The 12,933-nt window shown below is 41.9% G+C and overlaps 1 protein-coding gene across 1 annotated transcript; it reads right to left on the bottom strand.

Moving 5' to 3' along the window:
* Positions 1 to 143: 143 nt before the first annotated feature.
* On the bottom strand, positions 144 to 12,933 carry LOC108884782 (double-stranded RNA-specific editase B2). The gene is made up of 9 exons (XM_051069750.1): positions 12,923 to 12,933; positions 11,810 to 12,833; positions 6,674 to 6,791; positions 5,170 to 5,338; positions 4,886 to 5,058; positions 3,965 to 4,106; positions 3,069 to 3,274; positions 2,073 to 2,254; positions 144 to 436 (listed from the first exon to the last, which is right to left on the bottom strand). Exons 1-9 carry the CDS (start codon positions 12,931 to 12,933, stop codon positions 260 to 262), a joined length of 2,202 nt encoding a protein of 733 aa, XP_050925707.1. The 3' UTR covers positions 144 to 259.

Here is a 12,933-nt window from a genome sequence, read left to right as displayed (position 1 = left end):
CAGCTTTTAGGCTACTTAAGCTAACATTACAAACAAACAAGTCTACTCCAGCTCTTCCTAAATTTGATTTACTTTTGTGTACGCTTTGTGCTCATTTGCATATTAAACAATTGTGTACTCATCTGTCCCATGTCTCTCTAATTAGGCCATTTTCACATATTTAATCATTTCTTATTTATTTATTTATCCACATACTCTCACAGAAAAACATACACAAACTTCACTCTAACGCTCCATATTCAACCATTAACACAGTTTTTCACACACTGACGTTTAAGTGGCCGAGCTGTGGAGGTTTTCTGAGCCACGTTCCCAGACCTCCAACCTGCAGAGCGCCAATAAACTGCTGCAGCGCCCTCTGGTAGCGTCCGGCAGCCATTTTGGAACCACAGTATGTCCCCATTATGGCCTCTGCACCCAATATCTGTCCGTGCAACTGAGAGGGAAAGACAGAAACATGATTTTCAGTCATAACGTTAGAACCCAAATACACAGGTTAGTGGAAAATTAAGGATTATAACATCCACCTTTTCTTATTATTTGAAATGTTGGTATATAGACAGTCAACAGTCTAATGAGAACCTCATGTAGAGTTCTCAGCTAAAAATAAAACCTGTCAGTCATCTGTTCTGCTGTTCAGCCTCCCCAGAATGACATCTGTCCCATGAAAATGCCTGTTTTTCACAGCAGACATTTTGACTTGTCAATGCAGGTAAAGCCCAGGTGGAACTAATAACATTAACGATGACTCTGCTCCATTCAAGTTTCCCAGAAGGCCATTCAACAGCAGAGACCTGGAGCTGACATCTTAAATCGTTAGATAATGTTATCGGTCACACCTGTGTTTGCCAAGTCAGGATGTCAGCAGTTAGAAAGAGCTATCAACCCTCAAACTGCCTCCACTCAGAAATGTGTTTTTCTCATTGTTACTTGGATGTTTGAGCTTCGCTGTGCAGAGTTTTGACATTCATACGCTGAAGTAGGGAAAGTTTCCCTGAGTTCACCTTAAATCTTAAAGTTTAAGACATGTATCACCACCAGTCGTGATCAAATATAACTTATAAGCTGTGAAAGGTTTATGAGAAAACTCCAGTCTTTTTCTGTTGAAATTCAAATTAAACTATTATTTTTCACAAAGGTTTGGTTCTGCGCTGAAACTCGCTATAAAGCGCTGTAAATCCAAGGGGATTCTTTTTAGGTTCATTACCCCGAGTCACCCTCTCACTGCCATTTGATTTAACGTGCTGGTTTGATTTGGCTCAGCCAATCAGGCCAATCATATTCAGCTGTGGTGGATGATTCCTATTTCGTCTCTCTTCAGCTCTACTCAGGCTTTACCTTCTTAACAAAGCTCTAGTGTCTGAGAAACACATCAGTGAGTGGTGAATCCAAAACAAAGACAGTAAGGAGCTTTTTCTCTGCCTGTATTTCTGTCTTTGTCGTCTTTCTTCCATGTTCACTTCATTTAACTCTTCTTCAAATCTCTGCTTCTCTAAAGTCCTGTACCAATGTCTAACTCATCGTTTCTCTGTAACTGAGTCTTTGTCTCCTCCTGTGCTCAACATGTTCAACTCTCTTTCAAAATGGTTTGTGTCTTCTCTCCCATGTGAAATTAAGACCAGCGTCTCTTACAGTGATTCCAGTTGCTTCTGTAAATAATTTTGACTCTGTCTGCCGACATCAAATTTTAAACCGAGGGCTGGTTTGGCCCGGCACAGCACTCTCAGCATACATATTTTAATTTCACAGTGGAAATTAAACCTTGCTTTTTAAAAACATGGTTGTAACGTGGCAGAGCTCGAAGACAATGTGGTTTTTTTAAGAAAGAGGGATTGCAACCATGTCCTAATGAATTAGTTGGTAGACCGTAGCCGGTATCTTAACTTATCTGTTCATCTTTTATTGGATTGGTTTTATTTTAATGCCACTTTAAGTCACAACATCCTCAGGAATTTTTCATGCCACAGCAGAGGAACTCACATCCTGTCTCAGCCCGAGCCTCCTGAGGCGTCTCCTGACACGAAGCTGTTCTAGGTTCAGTGTTTTCCTCGGCCTGAGCGTCTCTGACCCACCTGCTGCTGCAGTCGCTGCCAGCGGGCAAACAGGGAGCTCCTGCAGAGCTGCGATGGCGTCCCAGAGTCCTTCCTCCTCCCTGTGGTGGTGCTGATCTCCTCCAGGCCTCCGTCGCCGCTGCTCCAGTTCATGCTGACGTTCGGGGCCTTCCCCGCCGGCCGCACCTCGCTGCTGCTCAGACCTGCGAAGAGAAAACCACAGGTAAGGCCTGAGGGCAGACAGACTGGCAGTCTCATATGGAGTGTTCTCGCAAATCTTAAAGTGATAATCTGTCATATTCGCAGTTTAAATTTGGTATTTCTCTTTTTGGTTAATTTGGGTCATCGTTTGAGTTTCCTGCTCATCACTGCTCAAACAAACCACCCAGTTCTTCTTTTGTTTATCTCAAATGAACCTGAAAACTCATAATTTTTCATGCAACAGGATGGACCAACCAGACTCTTGAGTGTTCAAAACAGCACATATTCAAACTGTGAGTCTGGACCACTGAGGAAGATTTTTATTGTATGACCGTGCATCTGTGTTGTGTCACAGTAATGGCAAAAACCACTAACTGGGAAAATTCACACGAACGCCCCTTCAACTCAGAAAATCTGCAAAAATTTTGGTGCGAAACTTGTTGAGTTGTTTATCATCTCTGAGAAAACATGGCAGATGAAATTAAATGTTAAGTCGTTGGTACAGTGCAAATTCACGTGTAACGCATAATTTTTTTGCTAACATTTAATTTTTTAACATGGTATTAGGGTTGTAACTTGTCCAGGTTGAGTGACCTAGATTAATTATATATGTTATTTATTAGCAGTAACCCTGATATGTTTCAGTGGTTTGAGCGATCAGTGTGTTGTTTTACACATCTTCTTTGTAGAGTCCATTCTGTTTCGACGTTCCGATTTGTATGAACACACAAAAATCAGAAGAACGACTTCCCCAACTGGGGAAATTTCATCCAATCAAGGAACACATGAATGTAGTATCTTCTTCTGTCCACCTACAGCTGAGCAGCATCTGCCGTCGTCTGTAAGGGAAGGGCAGGTGTTTGACGGATGCGAGGCGTCGCGTTAAGGCTCTGCCCAGGTGACCTGTGTGGCTCAGCGTCCCCACCGTCAGGCTGTGCAGGTAAACTGGCTCCACCAGGTGGGACAGGAGAGCCCCCTGGAGTCCTACCACGCTCCACCTGGTGAGACAAACAGTTTCTTTTCTTAAAACTAAGCAGAGTTGTGACGGTGGTTTGACGGAAATTCAGCTGCAAAGATTTTCACTCGGGGACAATTAAGGTTTGACCGGTGTTTGACCGCAGCAAGCTGTTACTGCTGCCTGAGCTGAGTGAACATCAGATGAACACCAGCTGCAGCCTCCCTGAAATAAACCAACTGGGCCAGAGGTTTTTTCTTTATACTTTCCTAAAGAGGAAATGGAAGGAATGTCAGCTGTGGCTGGTTTGTTTGTTTGAGTTCAGATTATATTCAAGATTTTAAACAATATTTTTCACTTTATGGAAATCTGTCGTCCTGCACGCTCGCCTAAATATACAATGGGATGTGCACACACCTGCCTCTCTGTTAAACTTGAGGTGTTTCCCAAAATGTTGATTTCACAAAGTTTCAAATTAGAAAAAGGCAGATATTTATCACAGGTGAGGTGAAAATCAGAGATGAAATATTAATATGAATTACAACATAACTACAGTTTGTTTGATTTCTATTGATTAAAATAATATCGGTTGATTGCTGAGATCATTTAAAAGTAAGAAACACAAACAAGTTTATCCAGATTGTTGTTTGGCTTGTAAACTACTTCATTTAGAGGTAAAAGGTTTATAACATAATATATAAGCCTGACTAACTTTATGTGTACAGCATTATCACTCGGTCAGGATTCTTAGACTCACTTTGCCATTTTGTCGGTGCAGGACATGGTGACCAGAGGTTTACCGTCCTGTTTCTGATTGGCTCTCCGTCCGGTGACTGGCAGCGTCCCCTCACCTCCGTTTACCTTCACCCTGAGGTGACAGCGAAACCTCCTGCTGGGATCTGACAGAGGAGGAATCGGATCAGGCAACAAACAAGTAACATCTGGTCTTTTTGTAGCCTTTGAATCACCGTACATGTTTCAGATTTTTTCTTTTCGGGATTAAGAATGAAGCCAGAAACAGAAAAGAAAGCTGGATAAGATCCACACATCAATACAGGCTGATGAAAACTGACTTACAGAAACACCAGTTCTTAATATAAACAATCATATTTTTAATCAACATATCAAGAGTTATGTTCTGAATACTGAGGGTAGAGTGGAGTCTCCCTGTACAGCTTAATTAGCTCGTTAAGCAACAGCCAAACAGTTGAGGAGACTACCTTTCACAGGTTTTGGATTCTTTTGAAAGTTGGTTATTCTTGTGTATATTTTGTGTGAGTTGTTGTTCTCGCTCTTTTAATTTTGATCATTATAACTCAAAACTAAAATCTGATGTTTACAGTCGATGTTTTAAGCCTTTGTAGCTTCGAGCTTCGGTTTATCTGCTGAAAATATGTCATCTACAAGAACAGATGAACATCAACTGAGCTGCTTAATGGAGCCAGAAGTTCTGGTATTCATTAATTCATGTGTTTTATATTGAATTTTTCTTTTAAAAATAAATGAAGCTCCTTAGGGGTCAGTGGATTTGTGCACCAACCAAGAATAGGATATAAACAGCTGCAGAACAAGAGATTATTAAAGACAGTACATGTCGATACAAATACAAAGGTGCAAATGTGCATCTAGATGAAGTATAAAAACAGAAATCCTGTCCTGGAGATTAAATTTGTCTCACATGCAGCTGTGGTCTCGTAGGGGCAGTTGAGTCGAGCGTCTCCACACGGTGATGAGCTGACGTACATGTGGAAGAGGACGCCGTCCCGCAGCCGTAAGCCGTCACCACCGCCATCACAGCAGCCTCCTTTATTTGGTACAAAGATCGACTGTTCCTCACCGTCTGCTGACTTACTTCAGAGAGGAAAGACACCAGAAATACCACAAGTAGGTAGGGCGGTAAAAACATCCAGAATTTCCCACTAAGACCAGACAATAAGAAAAACTTAAGTACTATTGTTGTACCAGAGCAGCAGCTCCAGCTGAGCGTACAGGAATCGAACCAGCGCCCTCCTGCAGACGACCTCAGCGTGACAATCGCTCAGCGTCAAGTCGCGGTCGCTCACGTTGTCCAAATCCAGACACTTTGTCCCTGTGGCCAGAGACACAACCTGGGCTGATCTGAGGTCAAATCCTGGAGGAAGAGGAGGAGGTAGAAAATCAACAGAAAGAAATGGAAGATAATGAAAAAGCATATTCAGAGTCATAGAAACAGAAGAGAGAACTACAGTTCAGCAAATGATTAACTGTCTGATGGAACAAGACATTCGACACGATGCAGTTCAAACAAGACGCCTCATTTGACTCTCAGAACAAGAAAACAAGACATTTCCTCTCTGCTCGCCTCCGCCTCGGCGTCCCGTCACAACCAGAACATTAACAGGCTGAGAAGGGCTAATGAAAAGTGTATGACTGAACAATCACTGCACCACTTCAAAAAACAGGCTGTTGTGTTGCAATCTGGCCTCATCAAAGATTCACAGGACGGTAAAGATGACTGCCTCCCTCAGGATCTGCAGGGTAATCTGAGGTTCGTCTGAATTGCGGTGACACATTTTCATGTAAGAGGGACTCAGATATGTCTCCTCCGGCTCATTTAAATGATGAGCTCAGACGAGTAGCAAAACATTTTCATCCACGTTCTTCAAGCAATAATCCAGAGGATCGCTGCTGCTTAGTTTCTTTACCTTGCAGACATCATGGAAAAATAAATGCTCATCGTGAGGCCTCAGAGAGCTTTCAGACCCCTTTAATTTTCAAAAGCTTTATTGTGTTGTATTTAATTTAAATTCGATCAAACTGACATTTTTGCCCTTCAATCCACTCTGAATAATGGCAAAGTAAAAAGATGTTTTTAGAGAATTTTTTAAATTTATTAAAAATCAAAAACTTAAATCTCTCATTTACAAAAGTATTCAGACCCTTCATTGTGGTCAGGTGTATCCTGTTTGCTTTAATTATCCTTGGGATGTGTCTGGAACTTGATTGGAGTCCAACTGTGGCAAACCAAATTGATTGGACAAAGTTTAAGCCATCAAGTCCAGTGAACTCTCTGTGGATCTCTGTGATGAAACTGTGGTGAGGCATAGATGAGGGCAAAGGGTATAAAATCGTCTCTAAAGCTTTGAGTGTTCCCAGGAGCACATTGGCCCTAACAAGTGTGAAATGGAAGAACCACCAGACTCGTCCAAAGATCCGGCCAAACTGAGTAACCGGGCAAGAAGGGCCTTATTCTGGGATGTGACCAAGAACCAGGACCAAGAGGAAAAACATATTCCAGTCTGATGAGACAAAACCGAACCCTTTGAAAGGAACTCTAAACATTATATCTGGCGAACACCGGGCACTGCTCATCACTGAGCTCATACCATCCCTACAATGAAGCATGGTGGCAGCGTCATACAGTGCTTCCCTTGAGTGTCCGACCTTCTCCTTTATTATCAGACCTGTCAGAGTCTCCACCACTCACCTCTGGTCATTATGATCCCTGCCAGGACCTTGTGACGGGCGTGCGAGGTAGAGAAACAACTGTCTGTCAGCTCTGTGTATTTCTCTCTCACCAAGTGGAAGATCGACTCTGCAAAAAACTGCAGAAGAAGAAATGGTAGAGACAGTGGTTATGGTGTCCCCTTCTTATTATTATTCCTTTTTATTAGATATATTTCTTATTATTCTGACTAGAGTTGGGATTATTTACAAAGGCTGACAGTGTCGGAATTCAGCCCCGTTTTTAGCCTGTATTTTTTCACATTTTGGCAAGATGACCAAAGTAAACTGAAGCATCTAGTAGTAGTCTCTGTTGCTGTGAACCCATGGATGTACAGACAACTCTCACTGTATTATTTTAATACTGAAGAAAACCCAAGAATGTTAAGTTATAACAATCGTCTTTTTTCCATCACTTGTAAGCCAGTCTGTGGATTCATTATGAACATCTGGAACAATGACATTTTCAGAGAATCTGTCATCAGATTTGACTCAGTTATGGCTCCAAGAAAAAATACCTGCTTGTTTTCATCATAGAGGATTCTGGTCCCTGTCATTCCTGTCATTATAACAAATGTTTTTTAATGTCCTTGAGGGTGCTATCGGCAGAGTAGAGTAAGCTCTCATAAATTTTCTTACTGCATTTTTCTTTTACTTAATTAATATCTGCAATCTCCTTTGTCTCAGATGTTCTGGGCTCTGCTTTCCTCATCTTGTGTAACATCAAGTTTAGCTGCAGGAAATCGCACAAAGAAAATCCTCCAGTGCTCACATCGACCATTTTAAATGATAAAATATCATGATACAACCTTTCTTGACAAAGTGTTTTTCATGGAAAAGATAACAGAAAGAAAACGAATCATAGAATACAAGCAAGATAATTAACATGTTAAAACATTTATTTTAAAACTACTACTTCTTCACTATTTACAAAATACTCATTAATTGACTATTGTCTCCCCCTTCTGGCAATGAAAGTAATTACACAAAAGAATGTCAGTTTCAATCAGGTCTCACCACATTTAAAACTCAGGTATACTGTGAAATAGAAATGGCACAATATACGATTTTATTGTCCATCATGATACAAAACCACTCTCAAGTTGATCATAGTGAATTTCCATCATCGGGATAATCTTGAATGAAGATAATTATTAATATCCTCATGAGTGACTTTTTAAAAAAGCCAACATTCAGTCCTGTATTGATTTATTTTGAATTGCCACAAGGGGGCGCTTGCATCTTTTCAGTTATTCCAAAATGGCCCGTCATCTCCGTGACAACCATCCAGAACTCTAGGTAAAATTAACTAACATTACTGTCGGTTACTTAACGTAGCAAGTGTTGGTTTACTTCTAATAATGTTGAAGTTTATCTAAATGTTTGTTACATTATGATGCTGTTGTGTGTTATGTACCGTTTTAGTCACCAGTGTTAGCCAGCAACATTAGCTATGCAGCTAAACAGCAAATAGCTCCACCAAAATGTAATGTAGAGTGATTTCAGTGCATGTTTGAGCCATTTTAAGAGTTGAAAGCATATTTTCATGATTATCGCAATAATATTGTGAAGGGTAATTATTATTATTCCGACACTTTGCATAACAAGTTAACTGGAGAAACTACTGGCTCTATTCTGTTAAAAGTATATTTAAACCTGAGGACACTGTGTCTTATTTTCCTCAGACAACAGCCACCGAGAACACACTGAAAACTTTCAGTCTGCAGGTAACAGCTGTGACACTCGCCTGGACCACGAGTACGGACTACGCCAAAAATCTCTGACAGTCTTGTCAGTGATGGCCGAGAGTTTTCTATCTCTAAACTCTCCTCCAGTCGGCAGAGGAAGAGGTGTTGCACTCCTACATGTCAAAATATGCCTAATTATATTTTTTAGAGGACTGTCATTCTTTTGGCAGACACTGGGAAGTTACAGTCAGTTTCCATGTGTTGCAGGGTTCAAGGAAATGTCACTGGGAGCATCACAACAACACAGCTGTGTGGAGTTTTAATAGGAGGTGAAAAATATCAGTTGTACTAAATGTTCTCGTCGTAAACTAGACTGCTGAGTATTTGACTGCTCAGCCCATCAGCCTAAGGAGGAAGCAGATGAAAATATTTGACAGTCTGAATTGAGCCTACAAATAATTCATGTTTTTATATGAGATCAGTGGGTAGACTTCCACTGATTGACCAAACTTCAGCCTCGTGATCATTATTTGGATGCCATGTGTAATGCTGTTTTAATGACTTGAGGAAAAAGGAAGATTTGGGTTAATGAGGAGATGGTTATGACCCTGACTCCACCAGGGCAATGGGATTATTTCTACTGGAACCATTTGTAACACCTGACTTGTATATTTTTTTAATACAGGCCTTCTTTTGTTTGAATTTGTAAAATAAAGCTAGAGTACAGTTCGCATCCTGCTGGTATTCCAAATCCAGTGTGTGCCACCTGAACTATTCTTCACAAAATCCAAATCAAACTACGTTAGTCCATCTCAGAATACCTTTAACTTCCCCTATATTTGTGGCTTTGAGCTCATCGGTTCCTTTAACCGGTTATAAATACGCAGTTTTCAAGATGTCTGTGTAGATTCTCAGTCATCCAGGTCATGGTAGTTGAAGTTGAAGGCAACTGCACTTCTTTTAGGTTTCCTGAGGACGTTTCACCTCTCATCCCAAAGGCTTCAGTTCTAATAGAAACCTAAAAGAAGTCCAGTTGCCTTCAGCTTTAGTACTTAAGAACATGGTTCTCAAGTATTTTCTAAAATTGCTGGAAACTTAAGTTTTTAACGAATCAAATATAAGTAAATAGTTCATTTGTTAAGCTAATCAAACCAGCTCCTCACTAACAGTGGTATCAGTCTTCTCACTCTTGGCAAATGATTGTTTGTCCCAAACTTTCAAGATTCAAGGATGTCCTGTGGTTTCTGGCACTGGTACACTGGCAGTGGATCCTTTGGGTCCTGTGGGCCTCCATGGATCTGGCTTTTTTTAGTGCATCCCACAGATGCTGGATCAGAAGTTTGGAGGCCAGGTCAACACCTCTGGCTCTTTGACGTGTTTCTCGTGAATGAAGGACCCAAAGTTGGATTGAAAGTGTCATAAACACCTCAAACTTACAATAATATTACCCATGTTTTGCAGTACTCATTTTGTCAGAGCATGCAGTAGATTTTTTATTTTATTTTCTAAACTCTCTTCTCAACGTTTCCTGGATGACAGTGGCACAAGGTCGTGTGTAATGAGTGTGTTAAACAATTATCTGTCAGATTATTATGCTCTTCACACCGCCTTCCCGCTCCACCTCAATCTCCTTGGTCTGCTGCCGCTCCTCCTTCATCCCTAATGTGGTGTAATAATGTTCATTAATGCGTCACGCCGCCTGACAGACAGTTCATATTGAAGGAGGGGTGTGTGTGTGTGTGTGTGTGTGTGTGTGTGTGTGTGAGTCCTGCAAAAAATCTAGACAAAGAGGAGGAGGAAAGCTTCTGCAAATTGTTCGCTTATTAAGTTTCGGTGTATCAGCCTGCAGCCGTGTAAAATCACCTTTTTGTTCAAATCCAGAGCATCAGAATCCTTTTTCTCATCCAAAGTATCGCTGTTGCATCCTCTTGTCTGTGGACTCTCTCATCAAATCACCCTCAGGGTTTAATAAAGTATCTACATGTCTATCTTTCTAATATTCCTCTTGCACATTTGAATGACGGTGAAGCTCTGCATTAGCCATGTTTAGTCACCCCCCTCAGCCGATCTCAGGAGACAAATCTCCTTGTATTCATAAAGCACGGCAGCAAAAAGACGTCGAGGACAATTCTCAGAGGCTCTGAGACATAATGAAGTTGTTTAGATGCTACAGACGAGCATACAGGACACCATCCAGCTCTCAGGCCTCAGGACATGATGGTCACGCTGGCGTGCGGCACACTCCATTTGGTAGCATACGGCACACCTCAGACCCATTTATCCAGATCATTTAGAAGACTGGTGAAAGCTAAAGAGATAAGGGTTCAGTGTCACTGTTTGAAGCTGACATTGTGACTCAAAGTGAAGGGAGACATGTGAAGGACACTGACTGATTATGTCAGTGCAGTTTTATTTTGATGTTTATTTTCCAGGTCTTAATGTGTGTATTTTGCTTTTTCTTGATTATTTTAACTCTCATGGACTCAAAAGAAAAAAATGTTTGGTTTCTCCACTGGGCTCAAATGTAGGTCATTATATAGGTGTCACAAGCAGTATCAGGGGAATTAGACAAAATTATTCTGTTCCTCTTTACGTACACTGTTTATTTATAACACAACAGACGAGCTAAGAAATATCCAAATTCAATGCACAACAAAATGAACTTGGATCCACACAGTTAAACACCACTGGGCAGATGAAATCTGGAGATTTTTCACCTGATGTGAAATTTAAAACGTTTTTATAATCTTTATAATCGATCAGTCTGTGCTCAGATTAAAGCTGGAGAGACAGAGCTACAGGCTGCAAAGGTCTGGTAAGCTCAGTTCTTTCCAACTCCACCTCACCAGATTTTTTTCATTCTCATTTCATCTCTTGAGGATATTTACCAGCTTTGTCTGGAGACACAAAAGGCTTCACACAGCTTCCTTAACAGATGTAGTTGTACTCCCCAAGACCTGTTATCAGACTTGGTCCTATTTTAGTTTGAAAACACCAGAGTTGCGTTTGAGTCTGGACGGGTAGAAACAAACTATGGTGCAGATGCCCACGTTCACTTCCTGATTGGGTCCTAATAGTCACTATGTCTCCTTGCTATACAACTGCCTTCATGTGCAGGAGCAAAGGATTCGAGCAATCTGCTACAACTCCCGTGTCCAGAAGCGTACATGTCCAGGGTAGATGTGTGGTCATGAGATATGTCTTAGGACAGAGATTATTTCTGATATGGAGCTAAAATGTCTGGACGGAGACTGTTTTTGTTTTAAAACGCTGTTTTAAAATGAAAACACATTAGTGTGGATGTAGATCAAGCCAACCACTGGGCCACTATACCCTAATTATCTGTTCCTGTCAAATGCAGTGTGCTTTTTTTGTTTTTTTCCTTCAAATTTAGATGCTGCATGGTGATAACAGAAGGCGGTCCAACTCACCTGAGGTAGCTGATTTTTGGCTCTGCTGCCGTGGAGACCCATGACCTTCCTCTCTGGTCCCAGACTTATACTGTAAAGCGACTGTAGAGCAGCTGCTGCCGCCTGTGCCTTCGCCAGTCTCTTACTATGACCACACCCTTCAAACACCCGGCCCTCCACCCTAACCACCATAACAAAATTCCTCATCGGCCTGCCATGGACTCTCTCTGCCAGGCACATGTACCTGAGTCCTGGTCGCAGCTCGTTGAGCAGCACCACCGGGCTGAGGTGCTCTAAAAGCGAGGTGCTGAGGGCTCGTCTTTTTGGATTTGTTGAGGAGACTAAGTCCAGTGTGAGTTGAACAAGTCGTTTGTGGTTGTAAATGCTGGAGAAAAGCTCTTTTTTCGCTGTGTTGCAGTGCAGGAGGTCACAGTTTTCACGCAGCGATGGTTCAAACTCTTTGAGGAATACATCAGGGAGGTCCAGTTTATCTGCTGTAAAATCCACAGGTGTGCTGGTGAAATTCCCCAGAACGGCGTGAGCCTGGGAGGCATTTGGAAACTGGATGAACGACCGGAGAGCCAGCTCTGCAGCCCGCATCTTAGCCTGCTTCTTCGTTGGCCCTCGACCCTCAAAGTGAAGACCATTTACCTCCACACCAACGGAAAACACCGGGGCGTGCAGGGGGCCGGTCTTTGACATGATCTCGTACCTCAGCCCTGGTCGTAACTCGTTCAGCTGCACCAGGGCGTTCTTCTGACTTACAGCCCACGCCGCCCTTTTACAAGTCAAATGGCTTTGGTAGAGCAGCCGGTCTTTACCATCCACCAACGGCTGCTTCCTCTTCAAGGCTCTTGGTCCATGTCTGGGGAAAGTTGGGCAAAAAGCTGATGGATGATACTTTCGTAGAAGGTCGCAGTCCACCTGGATTTTATCATCCTGGTTCTCTTTCACCTCCAAACTGCTTGTACCTGTAGACAGGTCAAGATCATGACAGGAACAAGAAGGAATTTCTTTATGAGCAAGTGGACCAACATGTAAGTAACTAGATTAAAAGGCTACAGCCATGCTAGCAGCTCTCTGATGATGCTAACAATGCTAACAAAACCATCTTACCTTTGTAAACCTAACTACCTAACTACCAT

Source organism: Lates calcarifer, linkage group LG4 (assembly GCF_001640805.2).
Source record: "Lates calcarifer isolate ASB-BC8 linkage group LG4, TLL_Latcal_v3, whole genome shotgun sequence".
Classification (NCBI taxonomy): Eukaryota; Metazoa; Chordata; class Actinopteri; family Centropomidae; genus Lates; species Lates calcarifer.
This window is presented reverse-complemented; position numbering and strand designations above follow the sequence as displayed.